Below are 23747 nucleotides of genomic sequence, written 5' to 3'. Positions count from 1 at the left end.
GTCCTTGATGTGTGTGCGATTTTTGTGATGACCCCCTTTTTTTTTTTAAGAAACACATATACACAATGATGGTTCCACGATTACAACAAGAAAGCCGAGCTTAAATGTTTCAGAATTCTTACGGTTGGACATTATAATTTTTATGATAGCTGTTTTTTTCTCTTTAATTTTGGAATTGTCTTTGCCAGAATGATGGCAATTTAAATTCCTCACAAGATGAAATTATCTCTTATTAACATGAAACATTTCAGTGCCGCATCATGCCTGGTGATATATTTAAATCTCTACTTAAGAGATACATTTGAATCGGAAAATCACAGGGGTAGTTAACCTCAGCTTCTTTTTTTACCTAATACAGTACAAGAGGGACAACCAAACTGTTACTTGGGAGTCATGCACGGATCTTTGGCGCTTTCTGTAAGGATCATATGCATGTGCTTCTTTCTTCGATCTTGCTGCCTCGGTGATGGTGGGTGGCAGTGTGTTGTGCTCCTGGAGTGGTGTGGTGCAGGAGTGGTGCCCCGCTCACATGGGTCAGAGCTTCGAAGGCATCTGATGTCTGACTCTGGTGCCTCCCTTGAATCGGTTGTGTGTAGCTCGCCATCCCTGACAGTAAACCAGTCAGTCAATTGTGTTTCTTGAGCACTTACTGTGTGCAGAGCACTGTACTAAGCCCTGAGGGAATACAATACAAAAATGAACAGACACATTCCGTGCCCACAATGAGTCTAGAGGGGGAGACAGACAGTAATATAAAGAAATTACACATCCGTACATAATAATAATAATAATAATAATGATGGCATTTGTTAAGCGCTTACTATGTGCAGAGCACTGTTCTAAGCGCTGGGGGTGGATACAAGGTGATTGAGTTGTCCCATCACAGTGTTAATCCCCATTTTACAGATGAGGTAACTGAGGCTCAGAGAAGTTAAGTGACTTGCCCAAGGTCACACAGCAGACATGTGGCAGAGCCGGGATTCGAACCCATGACCTCTGACTCCAAAGCCCGTGCTCTTCCCCACTGAGCCACGCTGCTCCTCTCTAATATTAATAATAATAATAATAATAATGGCATTTATTAAGCGCTTACTATGTGCAAAGCACTGTTCTAAGCGCTGGGGAGGTTACAAAGTGATCAGGTTGTCCCACAGGAGGCTCACAGTCTTAGTCCCCATTTTACAGATGAGGGAACTGAGGCCCGGAAAAGTTAAGTGACTTGCCCAAAGTCACACAGCTGACAATTGGCAGAGCTGGGATTTGAACCCGTGACCTTTGACTCCAAAGCCCGCGCTCTTTCCATTGAGCCACGCTGCTTCCCTAAGTGCTGTGGGGCTGAGAGGGGGGATGAATAAAGGGAGCAAGTCAGGCTGACGCAGAAGGGAATGGGAGAAGAGGACAGGAGGGTTTAGTCAGGAAAGGCCTCTTGGAGGAGATATTCCCCTCATCACTACTCCCAGCCCTCCTTGCTACCTGCTGAGGACACCTGCCCTCCACTTCTTGATCTTTTTGGTTGGCGGCTTTTTGGTTTCTGTTTGTATAACTGTTTATTTTAAAACACTTTAACTGCTTTATTAGTAAAAAGGTTATTACATAAATATCACATAGATTGTCCCCCCTCACTCTTGGAGATAAGACTCTGAGTGTGCCAGTGGTAGCCTTTGTAGCAAAGGAATCCTTTGTTAAGAAATTAGTCATTTTCTGGAAAGCAAATATTTGTGAAGCTTGCTTTTGAAAATATCCCTCTTTGAAAAGGATCATTTCTTCGGTTCACAGTAAACATGTAAACATTTCATTCCTGCTGAGAAAAATGAGTAATCTGTATGCAGTCCCTGGGCTTCAGCCGAACCAACAATGGCACTGACTGCCCTGTGACTGGTATTTATTTGTAACCACAGTGGACCCCACCTTAGTTTAAAAAAGTAGAGTTTAATCTGGACTGATTTCCTCCAAGGCTTCTGCTGTTTCTTTTTGAACATTTTACTAAATCCAAGTAAACTTAATTCCCTTACGTGGCTTTGCCACACCTTCCTTCTTATGCCTTCCTGTAGTTTGTCTTCCCTTGATAATTGCCCCATTGCTCCCTTTCTATGGCTTCCTTCCATCATTGGTGTCTTTGTTGCGACACCTTGGTCTCCAGGAGGCTTGGGGCATGAACAACACAGGTGATCTCTTACAAGTTTTTCATTATTCACCCATTCCCTGTGGCATTGGCCAAGACTTCTAGGCCACAGATACAGCTTGGCCTTTAGTTTGCTTCTTCCATCCATGGTTCTATCTTGATGCCTCCGAAATTGCTAAAATTTGCCTCATTTGCTCCCCTCATGCCAGAAAAATTCCCAAGAAACAACTTTATCCTTACAAAAAAAAAAAAAACCTATGGTAACCCACACCTCACTTATCCTTTCCCTCTTGCCCAGTATTAATGGAGGTTCAGCCTGCTGCTCCATAGATGATGATTGCCCTGTTCTTTACCGATGAAGCATCATCAGGTGACTTGATCACAGCATGGTCAGGGAAGCCAGGGAAGGTAAAAGGACTTCTGCTCATTTATTCTTCTCTTTCATTACTCCAAGACCAGGGTCATCACACCAGTGGACTCATGCACTGTGAGGTCCACTTAGACAACTTAGGTAACATCAATTCAGAAAGGCAGTATTGATGTAGTTTAATTTTTAACATTTAGTGTTTAATATTTTTTGGAAAACATTCAAATTATATTTCGAATAAACTTGCAGGTCGTAGGAGTAGCATCATATAAAGGTGACTAATGCTGATTTAAATAGATGCAGGTGGCGTAATTATCTTTTCAGATTCAGTTTCATAACCTGCCACTAAAAACATCCCTATAATGTTGAACTTTCAGAATTTAGCTCATCTCTTACCAAACATTAACTCATTTACCTTTATGTCCTCTTAAGGGGGAGGTGACAAAATGATTCCCTTCATAGGAAAATTGTTACCCAAGTTCTCTCAGAGGACTGGTTGATTTGTTGGTAGAACCTAAATATGTTCACTTCTAGTGCAACTAAACCAAAATGTGTTTGGCACAGTGCCAAAGGATTAAAAAAATCCTCAGAATTCTTTCAGAAATGAGTGTGAATAATTAGTTCTAACCAGGGTCTTAACGAATGGTATATTGCTATTTTGTCAACTTGACTTATGTGCCCATGTTCCCTCTTTGTTCAAAATTAGCAGGGTAGTGAAAAATGCATTAGGTGCATTGCTAAAAGAAGTTGGTGACCTATACTTTTAGTTTTCGGCTTATATTGCCCTCCAGGAGCTTTTTCAACCTCAAAATGTTGAGAATGTGCTCAGTTCATTGGAAACTAATTAACAGCAGGGCTCAAGAAAATGACTCCCCACCCTCCCTAAATTTTATTTCAAGACTGTGAACTTTACTTATTTGCCCAGCATTCTTCTGAGTGTTGCCTGTTGAATAAGGAGGGAGCAGTCTTAGAAACGTTAAGCAAGCAGGGGTTACATTTAACATTCAGCAGCCCGGTGCACAAAAGAATGGAAGTTGCAGGGTGTTGCTCAGTGAAGTGTGCATTTTCAAGTTACCCACAGTGGTGCCTATTGTCCTGTTCGTGAATTGAATGATGTCATGTTTCATTTAATGCTCTTAGTGATGCTGAAGGCTGTGGTCGGTACACTAGGGAAAAAGGCAGTGAGAAAGTTGCAAATCAGGTTTCTGCGAAGCCTTTGTGTCTTTGGTTTTGATAGCTAAAAGCTGACTCATGCAATATTTCCACTGAAGGAGCTGTACAGACTAGTAAAAGCTTCTCATTTTACCTGAGGGAGCACCCAGTGAAGTAATCTCCAACAGCTGAAGGCTGGAGTTGTGTTTATCCCTGGATTTACCTAGGTAAGTCATGAATCGGTGGAACAGAGTATAGTGGAGGTAGCAAGACAAACTTGCTCTCTTCACTATCCCTGGAGCTGGACACGTTCCTCGGTGGCGAGAGACCGTCGGAGAAGGATTTTCCTCATAACAACGTGTGGGGACTGAAACTTGCTTAGATAGAGCAGAGAACTATAAATTTGGCAAAGATGGATGATTACTGTGACAAGTGGATTCAAGTAATAGAGTTAATATAGGTGATGATTTTTGCTTTTTCTTCAGGGCTGCTGTGTCTTTTAAATGGGACTTTTGTCATTTCAAGTTTAATTGCAGTATCTGAATGATTGCTAAGGGAATGAATTGATAGGTCTACTTTCATGAGAATTTCTGAATTTGTACCTTGAGCATATTGGAATGGTGGCTCTACCTTTCTCATTGTATTATGGATGAATGTGCTTAGAAGCTCAAAATGCCTCTGAAGTTTATAAAGAAGCCTAGTTTGAAAGTTTACTGTTTATCAAAGCTGGCTAATTTATTCATCAACCAACTGGATTGAACATTGAATAACTTTGAAAAGAGAATATTTGCAAGCCAAGATGATTTTTGTTTTATGGTGGAGGGAGGGCTAGTGTGGGCTATTGTTTCAATAGTCTAATTGAATTAGTGTTTGTTTAGTCAGTTATATTTTGCTCAAAGTGTGTATGTGAGTCTAAACTATGAAAAACATCAAAAACATGGAAAACATTGTTGCAATGTACTCGGTATCCTTTTTAGTAAATAAATCTTAATTACAAATTTAAAAAAAAAATACGATTGCTGTTGTTTAGCTCTGTGATAACACGTGAGCTAGGATTTTGCTTCTGCATGTCGTAATTATATAGAATGTAAGAAGACTAACAGAGTTAAACAGGGAACGTAGTTATTTGGAATGAAATAATAAAAACTTTTTTGGTTTATTTTGTCAAATTCCAAAAAAAAAGAATATTGCCATCAACAAATATTGATACATTTCTTTCCAAAACTGAAGTCCTCATCTTCCCAACCAAACCTGCTCCTCCCCTTGACTTTCAGATCACTCTTGACAACACTGCCATCCTCTCTCTCGCAAACCCACAACCTTGACATTATGTTTGACTCATTTTTCTCCTTCAACCTGCATATTAAGTCTGTCACCAAATCCTAACCTGTCTTCACCGCATCTCTAGACTCTGCCCCTTCTGTCCCATCCAAACTGTTAACATGCTGGTCCAAGCACCTGTCATATCCCACATCGACTACTGAATCAGCCTCTTCACAGACCTACCTGCCTCCAGCTTCTAACCTCTCTAGTTCATACTTCATTCTGCTGCCTGGGTCATTTTTCAAAAATTTATTCTGCACCCACCTTTCTACTTCTCAAAAGTTCCAATGTTTTCCCATCCATCTCTGTATTAAACAAACTCCTCACCAACAGCTTTAAGGCACTCAAATAACTTTCCCCTTTCTACTCAACCTCACTCCTCTCCTACTACAACTCGGCCCCTACACTCTTGCACCAACCTGCATACTGTTCACACCCTCCCTTCAGCCTGAACTCTCTTCCCTGGATATCTGACACTCTCCCTATCTTCAAAACCTTCCTAAAATCATATCTCTTGCAGGAAGTGACCAAGGGCAAGTCACTTCACTTCTCTGGGCCTTGTTTCCTCATATTCAAAATGGAGATTCAATATCTGTTCTTCCTCCTACTTAGACTGTGAGCCCCATGTGGAAACTGATTACCTTGTATCTACCCCAGCACTTAGAACAGTGTTTGGAACATATTAAGTGCTTAACAAATACTACAATTATTATTATTATTAGGAACCCTTCCCTGAATAATCTCTCATCTCTCCACCATATTCTCCTTACCTTTTGTATCATCTACTACCCCCATCCCACACCCATAGTACTTATGTACATACCCTGTACTCTGTTGTTTCCCTTAACCTGTCATTTATTTTAACGCCTGTCTCTCCCATTGGATTGTAAATTCTTTTCAAGGCCAGGTATCATATTTACTCACTCTGTTATGTTCTTCCAACAGCTTAATCCAATGCTTTGCATACAGTAAATGCTTATGAAATGCTCTCTGAGAAGCAGCATGGCCTAGCGGATAGAACACAGTCCTGGGAGTCAGAAGTACCTGGGTTCTAATCCCAGCTCTGCCACTGTCTGCTGTGTGCCCTTGGGCAAGTCAGTTAATTTCTCTGTGCCTCAGTCCTCTCATCTGTAAAATGGGGATTAAGACTCTGAGCTCCATGTGGGACATGGACCGTGTCCAGTTTAATTAGCTTGTATCTGCCCCATCACTTAGTATAATCAATCAATCAATCGTATTTATTGAGTGCTTACTGTGTGCAGAGCACTGTACTAAGCGCTTGGGAAGTACAAGTCGGCAACATATAGATACAGTCCCTACCCAACAGCGGGCTCACAGTCTAGAAGGGGAAGACAGAGAACAAAACCAAGCATACTAACAAAATAAAATAAATAGAATTGATATGTACAAGTAAGATAAATAAATAGAGTAATAAATATGTACAAACATACATACATACAGGTGCTGTGGGGAAGGGAAGTAGGTAAGATGGGGAGGATGGAGAGGGGGACGAGGGGGAGAGGAAGGAAGGGACTCAGTCTGGGAAGGCCTCCTGGAGGAGGTGAGCTCTCAGTAGGGCCTTGAAGGGAGGAAGAGAGCTAGCTTGGCAGATGGGCAGAGGGAGGGCATTCCAGGCCCGGGGGATGACGTGGGCCGGGGGTCGATGGCGGGACAGGCGAGAACAAGTCACGGTGAGGAGATTAGCGGCAGAGGAGTGGAGGGTGCGGGCTGGGCTGTAGAAGGAGAGAAGGGAGGTGAGGTAGGAGGGGGCGAGGTGATGGACAGCCTTGAAGCCGAGGGTGAGGAGTTTCTGCCCGATGCGCAGATTGATTGGTAGCCACTGGAGATTTTTGAGGAAGGGAGTAACATGCCCAGAGCGGTTCTGGACAAAGACAATCCGGGCAGCAGCATGAAGTATGGATTGAAGTGGGGAGAGACACGAGGATGGGAGATCAGAGAGAAGGCTGATGCAATAGTCCAGACGGGATAGGATGAGAGCTTGAACGAGCAGGGTAGCGGTTGGGATGGAGAGGAAAGGGCGGATCTTGGCAATGTTGCGGAGCTGAGACCGGCAGGTTTTGGTGATGACTTGGATGTGAGGGGTGAATGAGAGAGCGGAGTCAAGGATGACACCAAGTTTGCGGGCTTTTGAGACGGGAAGGATGGTAGTGCTGTCAACAGATATGGGAAAGTCATGGAGAGGGCAAGGTTTGGGAGGGAAGACAAGGAGTTCAGTCTTGGACATGTTGAGTTTTAGGTGGCGGGCAGACATCCAGATGGAGATGTCCTGAAGGCAGGAGGAGATGCGAGCCTGGAGAGAGGGGGAGAGAGCAGGGGCAGAGATGTAGATCTGGGTGTCATCAGTGTAGAGATGATAGTTGAAGCCGTTGGGAGCGAAAAAAGGTCTGCTTGGCATATAATAAGCACTTAACAAATACTGTAAAAAAAATACCCTTGATTGATTCAACAATACCAAGCTTTAACAAAATTTTGGAGAAGTCGACTCTCCTGTGACCCTGGTTTATGCTGCCATGTTTAGAAAGTATATCTGGTTGCAGCAGCATCAACTAGTCAATTCTGTTGTGTGTATAAAATAGCTCTATGCTTCCCACCGTGGCAGAACTTTCCATGCCAACTGTGTCCTGAGAGAGAGAATCCACTGCTTCCCTGGGTGTTGCACATAGACCCATTTAAAAATGAAATGAGTTGTTATTCCATTGCACAAAAGGACCTTGCTTTCTAGATGCTCAGAAACCATAAAATCCATAAATCAGACATGCTCTTTTGACTCATAATAATAATAATAATGGGATTTGTTAAGCCCTTACTATGTTCCAAGCACTGTTCTAAGCACTGGGGAAGATACAAGGTAATCAGGTTGTCCCACGTGGGGCTCACAGTCTTAATCCCCATTTTACAGAAGAGGTAACTGAGGCACAGAGAAGTTAAGTGATTTGCCCAAAGTCACACAGCTGACAAGCTCACAGCTGACAAGTGGCGGAGATGGGATTAGAACCTGTGACTCTCAAACCTGGCTCTTTCCCCTGATCCACGCTGTTTCATGACGTATGAGGCAAGTAGGATAATGAAAGCTGAGGAACAAAGCCAAACACTCACAAATCAGAGGCCCAGCATCATGTCATAATTTAGTCCTAGTTGAAACTAATTCCCTCTGCTCATGATAATGTGATAGTTTGAAACTAGCTTTTTTAAAGCAGTGTACTTGGTGAAAATGTTGAGACCATCCCAGATTAACTCATTCCTTGGATAAATAATTTAATCTATATTTTTTTTGTCTATTTGTAAAATGGGAATCATATCCTCCCCTCCCCTTTCTCCCTTGGATGTTATGAAGGTGCACCAGTGTCTAGCTAGTTATTCTTGTTGTTTAGCTCTTTGCTTAGAAAATTTCATTTCTGGAAGCCAAGATTTCATTTCTGTGTAGCAGTATTTGATTGTAACAATAAGACTAACAATCATCTGCAAAGAAGCATAGTTATTTGAAGCAGGATATTTGGGAGGGGGATTTTTTTAGTGTGGACAAGAGGTGATGAAAGAGTGCTTACATAACTTTTTTCAAGTATATGAGTAAGAAACAGTGTGGTCTAGTGGATAGAACACGAGCCTGGAAGTCAGAAGGACTTGGGTTCTAATCCCGGATCTGCCATTTTGCTGTGTGACCTTGGGCAAGGCACTTAACTTTTCTGTGCCTGTTACCTCATCTGTAGATTGGGGATTAAGAACATGAGCCTTAGGACTTTTAGGAATGGATGCTGACTTTTACCATATCTGTTGAGGACTTAGAAAGAAGAAATGGGCCTATTATGGTAATACAAGAAAAATTTTGGCTCTACATAAAGAAGAAATTAATCATCAGGTGATAAAACAGCATGATGGATCCCTAGGGTGAGAAGTCTTCACTTAGGAAAGATAATAAGACTATCTGTAAACTCACTGTGGACAAGGAGCATGTCTACCAACACTATTGTATTCTCCCAAGTGCTTACCACAGTGCTCTACACCCAGTAAGTACTCAATAAATACCACTGATTGATATTTGCTGATTTTTTTTTTATCTTAGGCCAGGTGACCTCTTGAAATCTCTTCTAGATCACTTGGAAACTTGGTTTTCCATACCTGATTTGCAAACAATTTGGAGATATTGGGATTCCTGGTTCCAGTCTTTCTACTAGTATCTATGTGGCTATTAGTCCCATTTTATTCGGGAAAATCCAGTTTTCGGGTGATCTATCCCTGTGATATCAGATGCTTCTATGTCTAGCGTTTTTATTTTCAAGGTTCAGTTTCCTCTGCCTTGGCTTCTGCTGCTAAACCCCATGACTCGGAATTCCGAAGCAATGCCCATATTTACAGTCACTTGAGAGGGAAAGCAATGGTTCTGGAAAGAGAGGGTGAGACTCTGACACCCCCTTCCCAGTCTTCCCTCCCCCTACTATTGGTAGGCTCTTGGTTCTGCAAATTTCCATAAAAGGACCAGCATGGCATGATTATGTTATGTTTCACAGCCTGTGTAACACACAAAACGTGGCATTGGGTCTTGCTTCTGGATGGGCAAAAGCATGTCTAGGTTTCATGATGCTGCCGGTGGCCACCCTAGAAGTAAAACCAGTAAGTAGGCATACCATTATAATGCAAATTGAAAAGGACTACTCTGCTTGGGAGGGCATCACAAAACTCAAGCTTGCAGAGGCAAATTTAGGCTTCCACTCTACCACTGTTTTTTTACTGTTATTATTATTTATTATTGTTATTATTAATATCTATAGCACTGTCTTTTCAATTATGGTACAGAAGGTTGATACCCTAACTAGCCTATTAATTACCTACCCAATTCTTCTTCCCTCCCTTCCATGTTGCTGTATGTACTTGTGTTTATACCCTCTCCTGCCTTGATCCTCACCTGTCCCCCATTTCCAGAGCATTTATGTGCATAGCCCTCATTTCCCCTTCCCTCACTCCCTTCTGAGTCTCCCTGATTTGCTCCCCAGACCCACAGCACTTATGTACATATCCCTAATTTATTTATGTTATTGTCTGTCTCCCCCTCTCGAGTCTGTGTCTACCAACTCTGTTATAGTGCATATTCCCAAGCACTTACAGTGCTCTGCACATAGTAAACACGTAATAAATACAATTAATCGATTAATATCCATATACCCAGTTACTTCCTCTAGTTGTAATTTATTTTCTTGTCTCTTTTGCACAAGATTGTAAACTCCCTGTAGGCAGAAATTGTGTCTACTAGCTCTGTTGAATTATACTGTCTCATGGACTTAGTACAGCGCACAATAAGCACTCAATAAAAACCACTGATTGATATCCCAATATGGAATGTAAAGATCTATTCATAGGGGTGTGTACTTGTGTTATTCATTTTGACCTGCTTTAATCAGATACACACCACCTGCCACTTCAAGGCTTGGTTTTCAGATACTGACTTTTTTTAGCTGATAGTTCTAGCCTGCCCTCTGTTCTCTCTGTGGCGTATTCTTAGATTCACAAAATGGAGACTTTCCATTAAATGCACTGTAATAAAGGAAGTGCTTAGTATTGGTGACTCATTGGTATTGACAAACATAATACAATCCCTTACTTCCTCTCCCTCTGCCGCCAAGGCATTCAATGCCCAGAATAGCAATGAGCGGGGCTGAAAACCATTTGTCTGAGCTCTACTGGCAAGTGCATTTCCTACCTTGGTGAATAGGGCAGTGTCCGAGATGTGGTCTATGATGACGTCATCCCTTTTGCAGTGCAGGAAAAGGTGCTGTGATCCTTGGACACCTGAGGTCCTGGGAAGCTTTCAGTAGGGAACTAACCCCCGGTTAGAAAGTTGACTATCCCATCTTCCAGGCACACCAGACTAGGCTTACTGAGTGAGTTTCCTCTTCTGCCTCTGACCTTATATTGGAGTAGTCCAAGCTTCTCTTTCTGCTCAGTGAAACCATTCAGGGTAAGGCTCAGATTAAAGCTACTGAAGAGGGAGTGATATGCTCTCCCAAGCTCTTAGTACAGTGCTCTGCAAACATTAGGCGCTCAGTGAATGCGATTGACTGACTGGAGAGCTTGCCCCTGAATCCTTCCCCCGAACCCCCTCCCTTTCTGCCCTCACATAGTTGAGAAACTCCACTCCCTGAGGCTATGAGCTGCCCAGCTTCTCTCTGACTTCAAGGAGCCCTCACTTTCAGATCGTTTATACTTCAATTTCTTTTTGTTTTTTATGTTCTTTGATGGATAGGTTTTCTGTCCATATTAGAATGTGCATATCAAACTCTAATCAATGAATGGTATTTGTTGAGTGCTTACTGTGTGCAGAGCCCTGTATTAAGCACTCATAGCTTCAAAAGATTTACAAAATGGAAAAGGACAACATAAGAAATTCCATACTGATCAACTTTACAGTAATAGCAATAGCTCTAGTATTTAAATGCTTACTATGTGTCCAGCACTGTAATAAGCACTGGGCTAGATACAACCCACTCAGATCGGGCACAGTCTCTGCCCCATATGGAGCCACAGTTTGAGGGAGGGAGATCAGTAATTTAATCCCCATTTTACAGATAAGGAAACTAAGACATAATGATAATAGTAATTATTGTATTTGTTAAGCGCTTACTATGTGCCAAACACTGTTCTAAGCGCTGGGGTAAATACAAGGTAATCAGATTGTTCCACGTGGGGCTCACAGTCTCAATCCCCATTTTACAGATGAGGTCCCTGAGGCACAGAGAAGTGAAGTGACTTGCCCAAGGTCACACAGCAGACAAGTGGCGGGACCGGGTTTAGAACCCAGAACCTCTGACTCCCAAGCCCGTGCTCTTGCTGCCAGGCCATGCTAGGTGACTTGTCTGCTCTGTGTTCTCGGGCAATTGGCAACTATATGCAGAAATATTTTCCAGCACTGGAAGTTCACAATTCCTTTGACATTGAGAACAAAGCTGATCTGAATAACCTATGTTTTTCCTGTGGCCGATGGCTAGGCATGCATTGTTTATTAAACGCGTGGCTTCATCATCACCCTCCTCATTTACTGAGCATTTATTCAACTCTCCGTGGGAGAGCACTATAGTAGGATTTGGGAACATGCAACAAAAATAAGTCATGATCCTGCCTTCGAGGCACTTATGGGAATCAAGTGAACATACTTATTTCCTATTGTATATGTGAAAATTTAAGGGCATGGTTACAAATGATAGAAACAAGAGTAAACATTTAGTGATTTTAAAAAATGAAGCAACGTAGGAATGTAGAGTGGGAAAGTGGGGAGTTTGTCTGGGAAGGCCTATTGGGCGAGGTGGCTTTCTGGAACAACTTTGAAGATGGAGGGGAGCATGGTTTGGTGGGTTTGAAGGGGGAGGGAATTCCACGCTGAAGGAAAAGAATGAATATTACATCCAAGACAGGAAAATAGCAAACAAAGTACAGCTAAATTAGGAGGAGCAAAGATCTGAGCAGAAAAAAAGTTTATCTGGATAAGGGAACTAGTGTAAAGCCGCGAAGTGAATGATTAGCAGTTTTAGGTTTTTCAAAAAAGAATAAGCAGGGGTTGGAGGTTTTTGAGAAGGGGAGTGATGTGTTTCAAATGGCATTTTATGAAGTATGTGCACCTGTGTGTGGAGTAGCCTAAAAAGAGGAAGATTTTGAGGCAGGAAAATGAGGAAGGAGGCTCTTGAGTAATCCAGCTGAGGTGATAAGAGTTTCAACTAGGATGAAGAGAAAGGATAGCAGAACAGCTAGCAAAATTCAGTGACTGACTAAATGTAACATAGACTAGTTGGCCGAAAACTTGTGAGCCTTTTCAACCCCCCTCACCCACGTTGATTCCATTTTTCTCTCTAGAGCACCATCTTCACAGAATCAATTGTAATATTTATGGAAATACAGCTTGTGGGTGCCAGGTATTGTTTGTGCTAGTTAACATTTCCAAGTTTCACTGGTTTTATTTAGGATAATAATGGTAGTATTTTAAATGCTTAAGCACTGCTCTATCCACTATGCTAAGCACAGTATCTATCCACAATGATCTGATCAGACACTTTCCCTGCCCTCTGAGCACCAACCAAAAGAGAATAGCACTTGGCTGTTTAACCAGAGGTAGAACCAAGGGGATAGTATTTTGGGCATTTAGTATTCGCAGCACTTATGTAGATATCTATAATTTATTTATATTAATACCTATCACTCCCGTTATTCATTGTCAGTCGTATTTATTGAGTGCTTACTGTGTGCAGAGCACTTTACTAAGCATTTAGCACTGTATTAGTACCACTGTGCAGACAGTCATTGTGAAATCGGCCTGGGTATCCTGACAAAACATCAACTGATGTGGCAAGGAAAGGAGCAACCTAAAACAAAGGGTATACTGCAATCAGGAAGCCTGTCCGTGTAGGTCACTACATATGCACATACTCCTGTGTATACTGAATGATGCACTCAAGACTTGAAAGTTAATGCATTGCCCTAAGCACCTAATTCATTATCAAGTATAACCTGGGCAGGGTGGAGAGTTACCCTTCTCCCCTGGCAGCTTCAGAGAACACATCTCTCAGCCCATAATTGCCAGAAAACCATTTCACGCCCAGCCTGTAATTGAGGAAAAGAGCCTCACTCTACATCCTGTAGTCTCTGCTGGAGCAGTGCTTACAACCCATTCCAGCAGAGAATTGCTATGGGGGCTTTCAGCAAGATTGCAATCATCCCCTCAACATCTCTGTAATGTGCCCCAACATGACTCTTTACAGTTGTTTGGGAGCTGTCAGGGAAGCTGTGAAAGCAACAAGGTCAACCTTGAACAGTTGAATGCTTGCCATAAACTTGAACCCATGACCCTTCCCCTTAAGGTGTATAGACTTGAGTTGCATGGTGATGAAACACCATGTCACTAGGGCTGCACACCCATTGTAGGGGTGAGAAGAGTTCTTCCATGCCATGAGAAAGAAACTTTCTAGTGCAAGTAGAAAGCAAGTGTACCACAACCTCCTCTCCCTCTCTGCAACAGAACTAATGGAGCTCAATGATTGCTTATTTAAAGTTTTTAAAGTCTCCAAAGAAAAACTTTCAGAAAAGTATGTGATGTCAAGGGAGAATGCTAGTCAAATAGAAATCTAGACTGTAAGTTTGTTGTGGGCAGGGAATGTGCCTACCAACTCTGATGTAATTTACTCTCCCAAGTGCTTAGTGTAGTGCTCTGCACACAGTGCTCAATAATTTTGATTGATAGGCCCTCTTTCTTGGGACCCATTTCCTCATGAGTATGGGGAAAAGTGCAAATATCTCCTAGTTGCTAAGCTAACCCACAAAAATCTAATGAATTAGAATATGTGCTCCTAACTTGCCTCCTGGAATCTGTGTCATTTTAGGATGTAGGATTAAAATCAGAGTGTCAGAGTAGTTCTCTAGCTTGGTTGTTTCCCTTCTGGACAGTGTCTGTTTCTCATTATTTTTTGATATATCAACCAAAGAAGCATTGTGGAGCAGCTGGAAAAGTAAAAAGAGAATTAACCAGTTTAAAATATCAACAAACTCAGGTTCAAACTAACCAAGGGGAGCTTATTAACTGCTAACTAAAATCAGCGTTGTTGTTATTTTGGTGGCCACCATAAATAACTAAAAAGAGAGACCTGGACAGATCTCTCGTTGCCCAGGAATCTACTGAATCAGAATAGAGAAAAACACTCCAGATCATTTGTACATTTAGTAGGCAATGTATATGAAAGAGAAAGATTCCTTATAGTCCAACCACATCCAGTAAACATTTATATTGTTCATACAAAATGCAAATTAACTCACTGAATTCATTAGATAAATGAAGGAGGTCAGTGTGCCTATATTACTATAGAAACCTGAAATGTCTTTAATTTGACATTACCTTAATCTCTTCAGTTAAAGGCCTTCGAACAGAAGGAAGTTAAGGGTGAGTTTGTGTCAGTGATGGGGATTGAACTTAATAGCAGTCTCATTCCAGCTTGTTAAATTTGTCCTTTTGGGCTGTGCTTCTCACCTTTTGTTTTTACCATTTAAATGGCCTTAAAGGACTAATTCTACAGTCTGAACTTTGGAGATTTGTGTCTTTAAGTCTGTAGAATACTGTTTATTGTGGTGAAGCTAACTTTTTCCTCTGTCCCTGTCATTGAACTCTTTCTATTATTACCTATAAACTTTCCTAACAGCTTGGCATATTCTGTAAATTACCTTTTCTCAGGACCATTTCTATCCTGAAAAATGCAAATGAATAGAACTCCCCAGGCTGGAGGGACTATTGAGGAGAAGGCTAGCTGTAAAGAGAATTACTTCTTGAATGGAGAAATTTTTGATTCTGTGTTTTGCAAATAAAATGCCTTTAATAGACTATTTTGGAAAAGCACTGACCCTTTCCAGGCACACTTAGACTGTGCATCCCATGTGGGACAGGCACTGTGTCCAACCTGATTAACTTGTAGTTTCCCCAGTGCTTGGCATATAATTCATAACAATTACCATAATAATGACAATTCCTATGGAAAATACTGAGTTGGTCAGGCTGGCATAGCAGCCATACTTACACTTTTATTAATGAAGATAGGTTTTTATACCTTTAAAAATTGGCCCCGAAGACCTCATGTTCATAAATGTCAAGTCCATGGAGCCCATTTCCACCATGGATTTCTGGTTGAGGACAAAATAAATGACATTTGTTAAGCACTTACTATGTGTCAAGCACTGTTCTAAGCACTAGGTAGATACAGACTAATTAGGTTGAACATAGGCTCTGTCCCACATGGGGCTCACAGTCTTCAACCCCATTTTACAGACAAGATAACTGAGGCATAGTGCAGTGACTTGCCCAAGGTCACACAGCAGACAAGTGATGGAGCCGGGATTAGAACCTAGGTCCTTCTGACGTCCAGGCCCATGCTCTAACTAATGGTTTTTGCCCCACAGCTGCTTGGGCTGGATTCACAACTTGCTCATCCTAGATTTTGAACAGTGTTTAAATGCTTCCGAGCAGGGCTGAAAGAATCCCAAGTCTGGTCTCTCTTACCCATTAGTTCTTTGACCCCTGACTGCCATTTTGAATCCTCACACTCAAAATGAGTAATTGGCCCCAAGTTCAAGATTGACCCTCACTTCTGGCTTGCCTTAATGTTAGAGGTGGTCTTAATCCCTTCCGGAGAAATAGTACAATGTCAGGGAGAAACAGAGGAGTAGAAAAGATTGGAGTCTTGAAAGACCTGTTGTGATTTCTCAGACATCAGGTTGAGGTATTTTTGTCCAGGTTTCTGGGCAAGATTAGATGACTAATATTTGGTGCCTTCTTAATGTTTGTTTTGTCTATCTGGCTCAGGCATCCAGCTTGATTATTGCTTATCAACAGACTTGGCCTACAGGTAATTAGGTCATAAATGGAAATTTCTACTGAAAGCTTATCTCCCTAAAATTTGTTCACCTCATGAAAATATTGTGATTCCTGTATCAGTTAAGATTTCTAAACATCTTCAACAGTAAACTTCTGGATAACATCAGTGTTTCTAGGATGGATTACTTATACTGTTATCTAAGGGACACTCTGTGGTTCAATAATAATAATAATAATAATGGCATTTATTAAGCGCTTACTATGTGCAAAGCGCTGTTCTAAGCGCTGGGGAGGTTACAAGGTGATCAGGTTGTCCCACATGGGGCTCACAGTCTTCATCCCCATTTTACAGATGAGGTAACTGAGGCCCAGAGAAGTTAAGTGACTTGCCCAAAGTCACACACAGCTGACAATTGGCAGAGCTGGGATTTGAACCCATGACCTCTGACTCCAAAGCCCATGCTCTTTCCACTGAGCCATGCTGCTTCTATGATCTCACACTCTTTTTTTAATGATATTTGTTAAGCATTTACTATGTCCCAGGCACTGTACTAAGCACTGGGGTACATACAAGTTTGTTAGGTTGGACATAGTCCCTGTCCCGCAAAGGCCTCACAGTTTTAATCTCCATTTTATAGATGAGATAACTGAAGCACAGAGAAGTTAAGTGACTTGCCCAAGGTCACACAGCAAACGAGTGGCAGAGTTGGGATTAGAATCAGGGCCGTCTGACTCTAGGTCTGTGCTCTGTCAATTCTCACAATTCCTCCCACCCATGGCACCCTATGACATGTAACTCTGTCATCTGTTGAGGAAGAAACTGTTTATGTCTGGGCCAAGACTTTCTATTATTCCTTGCCAACTTTTTTTTTCTTTCCTTCCCAATCAACCCAACCCTATCTCTACCATTCTGCTTTTTCCTGACGTGTCCGATTAGTGCAAGTCTTAACCAGGATGACTTTTTACAAGGCAAACTGATGAAGCTGTCATTTTTAAGTCGAGTCCTTTAAGCGAAGTTTCACCCTGTACTGTCAAATCTGCAGTAGACAATTTTACTGGACAGATATGCAGGCAATTATGTCACCAGTTCCTGTGAACTCAAGACTGACTATGCTCTCTATTCCCTTTATGACTTCCATGGGACAACGTTGGATTGAACCACCCCAAAGTGATTGGCCTTTCACCCCAAGAGCTAATCTGGTTTTGGTTCTTGTCCTGGAATTGTCTTGTCCGGTGCCAGATCACTTCTAGCTCAAAAGGCTCAAAGAGATTAGCTTCGTCCCAGCCCTCTAGATTAGAAACCCACTGTGGACAGGGAACACATCTGGCAATTCTGTTGTGTTGTATTCTCCCAAACTCAGAGTACAGTGCTCTGCTCGGTAAGCCTAGATGATTATCCAAACTCCCACCTCTGGCTAGGAGGGCATTACCGTACTGAAGGATACCCAGCAGCTCTTTCACAATGCAGAACCACCAACATACGTCTTGTAACATAACATAATGATGTCGTAGACTCACAAAAATATCTCCAAGGGACCACTCCTTCCCCAGCCCCCTGCCTCTCTTCCTCCAGATACTTTGTGGAGGGCACTGTACTAAGCGCTTGGGAGAGTACAACACAACAATAGAACAGACACATTCCCTACCTGCAGCAAGCTTACATCTTCCCCACTGAGTTTCCTACAAACATGGGCACCTCTTACAAGTTGCAGAATTAGTTGGCAGGAGCCAAAGTGGAGGGAGGCTGGGTGTTTATTTAAAAAAAACTGGACATCATCATCATCAATCGTATTTATTGAGCGCTTACTATGTGCAGAGCACTGTACTAAGCGCTTGGGAAGTACAAATTGGCAACATATAGAGACAGTCCCTACCCAACACTGGGCTCACAGTCTAAAAGACATTAAGGTGAGTGGTGCTATATTAGTACCAGATGGTGACAGACCAGCCGAAAACCGGATAAATGGCCATCCTTCATCTGGGATGGGCTAAACAGTTTCTGGGAGTGGAAAAAAAAAAGGGATGGAAGGAAACTAGTCTTTTTCTCACTGCAGATTAGACAGGTGTGCCTCTGCAAGCATATTGAAATACATTGCTGGTCTTGAGGTCTTTGCCTAGGTCAGGTCCAAGCAAGCTTTTAAAGAACAAGTGCAATTTACACATACTAGCCAATCTGTGTTTTATAGGCCATAAAATCGTTACAAAAGAAAGCAGAGAGGAATTTGTAAAAGTTCAAAAAAGTGCATTAAACTCAGACCACATGGCTGTGATTAGGGGTTCATTTTCTTTTTTATATATAATTGCTTAATATATTTTTCTGTATAATTTATCTGACTATTCCTAGTGTTTCAGAGTACTGTTATTTATCGTATGTTGATGAATCCACAAGTGCTTATGAAACAAACTTGTTAAAGTATTCTAGTTATCTATAAATGAGATCATATATTGAGGTAAGTAGAACACTAGAAACTGTTATATTCTAAATGTGGGTGTGCTAATAAACCATATATTTTTTGTAATGTAGCAGAAATCAAATAGTTGAGTGGAAATTGGTGTACTTTTTATCATACTTCCCTTTTACAACTTTCTATTTCTAGCTAGCACAGAATGTGGATTATTATCATTCAAAATGTTAATATTGAAGCTATTCTATTTATTAAAAATGGCAGGGATGGGAGGAAATTGGCCCACTTAATACCTGTTTGAAGGTTGGAAGCACACATTTTGTGCAAAACTTAAAAAAAATTATAAAATTGTATCAATTAAGGAAACTTCAAAAAACTGCTTCATAAGGGAAGAGGTGTTGGAAGGTTTAAGACTATTTTAGCAGTACAGTTTATTCCAAGAAAATTCTGATCCCATCCTCAATTTCTTGCTCTGAAAACAAAATTGGACTGTGTTAAGTGTTCTTGGATGCGGTTTAGTACATAGTTCTGTACTTTTTCTTGCACCTCCTGCCACTATCTCTGCCATGGCCCCCTACCTCTGTTCCACCTTCTCATTAAACCAAATTTCACTATTCTATGATTTTTGGATTGTAACCGAGACAGTTGCTGCCCATGGAAGCAATCGCCTGATCTCCCTCCACCTGGGAAGAGCTGGAAAGAAAGAGGAGATGGTGGCTTTCATTGGTAGTTTTCAAGTGAAAGCTGTTTTTCGAGGATTTTTCCAATATATTTTCCTTAGGCCAGCAATTCTGTAGAAAAATACCCAAATGCAGTTTTCACCCTCCCCACAAAAATGGTTGGAAGCTTCAGTTCCTCTCCCCACTGATTCAGAGTGTGCCCCTGGCCAAGAATAGTAGAGAACAGTCCACTGTTTCTGTGTTCAGGTAGCCAAGGATTCCTGAAGGTTACATTGCATTTTGGTTTAGTCCTTTTTGAATGATCATTTGTGAGTTTCCATTCCACTCTTGCAAAATAATTGGGAATGTTTATTTATGACTTTTATTGTTGGTGTTTTCTGTGTTTAGATGAAGACCATTTGCTGCTCAAGGGCTCACCAGCTGTGAAAGAAGATCCTGGCTCCAAGACGGGATATTTGCACGGGGAAAATCGGCATTTCCGCTACCGAGGAGTGAAGACCATGGAACTGTCAGACAGCGACCGTCCTGTTAGCTTTAGCTCCACATCATCTTCTGCCTCTTCCAGGGATAGTCACTGTTCCTTTGGCAGCAGGATGACCTTAGCGTCGAACAGTCATCTGGGCCTCTTTAACCAGGATAAGGAAGCAGGGGCCATAAAACTAGAGCTGATTCCAGCTAGGCGGTTTTCCAACAATGAGCTACAGAGAAATAGCCCAGTGGAAAAACAGAACCTAGAGGAAAACGGTGAAAAGAGGCAGAGTGTTCCGAGGAAAACAGAGTCAAAAGGAGCAGGCAAAAGTGATGCTGTGTCCCTGGCCACAGAAGCCAGCAAAGCTCCAAAGCTCCTGTACGTGGACAGGGTTGTACAAGAAATCCTGGAAACCGAGAAGACCTATGTACAAGATTTAAAGAGCATTGTGCGGGTAAGAGACTTTTCTTTATACTCCCCATACTGTTCCTATCAGATGGATGTAATAATCAATCAATCAATCAATCAATCGTATTTATTGAGCGCTTACTATGTGCAGAGCACTGTACAACAAAATTAGACTGTGTTAAGTGTTCTTGGATGCTTGGATGTTCTTGGATGTTCTTGACATTAATAATGTCAAGCTTGCTAACTGGGCTTGGTCAAAGTAAAGAAGGTGAAAATGAGCTGTTTTCTGATTTAGTTTGCCCGTATTGTGACTCCAGAATCTCTGAGCAACTTTTCAGAAGGCCAAGATCTACCCCTAAATTATAATAGCCATATATGCTCAGAAATTGCTGCCTACGGGATATAAAATCCTGCAACGTGGCCTGGTAGAAAGAGAACAGGCTTGGGAGTCAGAGGTCCTGGGTTCTAGTCCCAGCTCCATGTCTTGTCCGCTGTGTCATCTTGGGTAAGTCACTTAACTTCTCTGGGTCTCAGTTTCCTCATCTGTAAAATGGGAATTAAATCATACTCCCTCCTACTCTGACTGTGAACTTTCTGTGGGACAGGGACTGTGTCCAACCTGAGTATCTTGAATCTACCCCAGTGCTTAATGTAGTGTTTGGCATATAGTAAGCACTTAACAAATGCTGGTGAAAAAAAGAGTTCACTACTTTACCTCCAGTTCAGAAATTTAGCTTATACGGTAGCTGGTTGGCAGGGGATGGGGAAAATGTGAATAAAGTCTGAGAGGATTGGCTCCTCTGGAATGTCTAGTCTGTACCTCAAGGAGTTTCCTGCGTATGTGTGAGGAATGAGCTGGTTGGCCTACTCTGCATGTCCAGTGCACTTACTGCCCCAGAGGGAATATGACTGGCAAGAAAAATAATAATTGTGATATTTGTCAAGCGCTTACTATGTGCCAGGCACTGTACTAAGTGCTGTGGTGGATACAAGCAAAGTGGGTTGGACAAAGTCCCTATTCCACATAGGTCTCACAGTCTCCAATCCCCATTTTACAGATGAGGTAACTGAAGCACAGAGAAGTGAAGTGACTTGCCCAAGATCACACAACAGACAAGTAGCAGAGCTGGGATTACAACCCCTCTAGACTGTAAGGTCGATGTGGGCAGGGAATGTGTCTGTTTATTGTTACATTGTACTCTCCCAAGTGCTTAGAAAAACAGCATGGCTCAGTGGAAAGAGCATGGGCTTTGGAGTCAGTGGTCCTGGGTTCGAATTCCAGCTCCGCCAATTGTCAGTTGTGAGACTTTGGGCAAGTCACTTCACTTCTCTGTGCCTCAGTTACCTCATCTGTAAAATGGGGATTGACTGTGAGCCCTCCATGGGACAACCTGATCACTCTGTAGCCTCCCCAGCACTTGGAACAGTGCTTTGCACATAGTAAGTGCTTAATAAATGCCATCAGTATTAGTAGTAGTAGTAGTACAGTGCTCTGCCTACAATAAGCACTAAATGAACTCTTCTAGACTGTGAGCCCGTTGTTGTGTGGGGACCGTCTCTATATGTTGCCAACTTGTACTTCCCAAGCGCTTAATACAGTGACACAGTAAGCACTCAATAAATACAATTGAATGAATGAATGAACATAATTGAATGAATAAATGAACGTAATAATAATAATAATGGCATTTGTTAGGTGCTTACTATGTGCAAAGCACTATTCTAAGCGCTGGGGAGATACAAGGTGATCAGGTTGTCCCACGTGGGGCTCACAGTCTTAATCCCCATTTTACAGATGAGGTAACTGAGGCTCAGAGAAGTGAAGTGACTTGCCCAAGGTCACACAGCAGACATGTGGCAGAGCTGGGATTCGAACCCATGACCTCTGACTCCCAAGCCCGTGCTCTGTGCATTACATGAAACTGGCACTTTGCAAACCACTAACACAACAATCAGTTCCTTCTTGCAGATTCTCAGTCCTTTAATCTTTGTGACTAAATCAAGGTTCATCTGTCAGCTACAATAATAATAATAATGGTAATGATTGTGGTACTTGTTAGGTGTTTCCTGTGTACCAAGCACTACAATGCAGTCAAATCAGAGACATAGTCCCTGAGACATGGGACTCAGAGTGTATGGAGGATGGAGAACAGGTAATCTCCATTTTACAGGCAAGGGCACAGAGAAGTTAAGTGACTTACCCAAAGTTACACAGCAGGCAAGTGGCAGAGCTGAAATAGGACCCAGGTCTTCTGACACCCAGGCCTGTGGTCTTTCCACTAGGCCATGCTGCTTCTCCATGATGGGAGACTCTATCCCAAAGGAATAAAAGGAAATTTTGAGGTTTTTTTTTTATATATAGTCCAGAGATTAACTTAACCCAACAGTTTGACACTATTCTATTCTAAAACTTTCAGTCAAAATTTGGAAAATGAGCAACCTTCATCGACTCTACTAGGCATATGGAAAACAATACCTAATTAACTTTAATGCCTTTTTTTCTCACCTTTTAAATACAGTAAAGGTGAGCATCTGTGGGTTATGCTTGGGTAGTCCTTTTTGTCATCTTTCTAATAATAGTACAAATGTACAAAAGAAAAACTTACAAGTTTTGGGTAGGGTAGATGAGTTTGGAGGCCAAATATTGCGTATATGAAAAGATAGGTTTGTCACTGACAAGCAGTTGGCAAGGTTTTGAGTGAAAGGAAAAACTTGGCATTGGGATTTTGATCATGTAAAAGCAAGATTAAGAGTTAATCATCCATAAACAAGTTTTATCTTGCAGAACTGTATTTGTTTTTCTGACTGCTGTGGTGTTACATCGAGTTCCGCTATGTACTGGTATCTGTTTCATGTTTTAGGCTTTTAATCTGTTAATGTGCTTTAGTTTCCAGTAAATACAAGCACTTTCTTTTAGTTTTAGAGAAATCCAATGGATGAGTGCGTGTTGTATATTACTTTAATTCCACAATGATAGAACCAGACATTGCGTGCTAAAAATAATCGTGCCATAAATCCTCTAGTAAAAATAGAAAAGCCAATAGATGCTCAACAGAAACAATTTAAGTACTACCAAATGTAGAGTAAATGAGGCAAATCATCTTGAAATTTCAAAAATACTTGTCATTTTACTTGTGGAAAAATATCTGTGAATCGACCAAAAGAGCTTTAAAATGCTAAAAGAACAAGGTTCCTCAAAGTTTTGCATCATTCAGTTTTAATTTTTAACGTAGCTGCCCCACTTAATCCAGAAATTTCCATAGTGAGGAAGGGAAATTTATGTTCTTGGCATAACACTTGCACTATTTTTCTTAGACCTTGGGTTATACAAGATAAAAGGATAAATCAGGTAAATCCTATATCTACTTTTTTTTCCCCTCTTAAGAAAGTTACATGACAAATGCTGGTAAGAAATCCGAATGCACTTGTCATTTATTTGTTGACCAATTTGCTCTTTATTTTTTATTA

The 23747-nt window shown here is 41.6% G+C and overlaps 1 protein-coding gene across 1 annotated transcript in view; it reads left to right on the top strand.

The window, feature by feature from the left end:
- Nucleotides 1–23747, top strand: part of PLEKHG1 (pleckstrin homology and RhoGEF domain containing G1) — a 261546-nt gene that overhangs the window by 137686 nt on the left and 100113 nt on the right. The window contains exon 3 of the mRNA XM_038766904.1: nt 19790–20325. Coding sequence (XP_038622832.1) covers nt 19903–20325 — 423 coding nt within the window. The 5' untranslated portion in view covers nt 19790–19902. The remainder of the gene's footprint in view (nt 1–19789; nt 20326–23747) is intronic.

The sequence above is a fragment of the Tachyglossus aculeatus genome, chromosome 2, assembly GCF_015852505.1.
Source record: "Tachyglossus aculeatus isolate mTacAcu1 chromosome 2, mTacAcu1.pri, whole genome shotgun sequence".
NCBI lineage: Eukaryota > Metazoa > Chordata > Mammalia > Monotremata > Tachyglossidae > Tachyglossus > Tachyglossus aculeatus.
The sequence above is the reverse complement of the archived record's forward strand: the minus strand, read 5'-3'. Positions and strand labels throughout refer to the sequence as shown.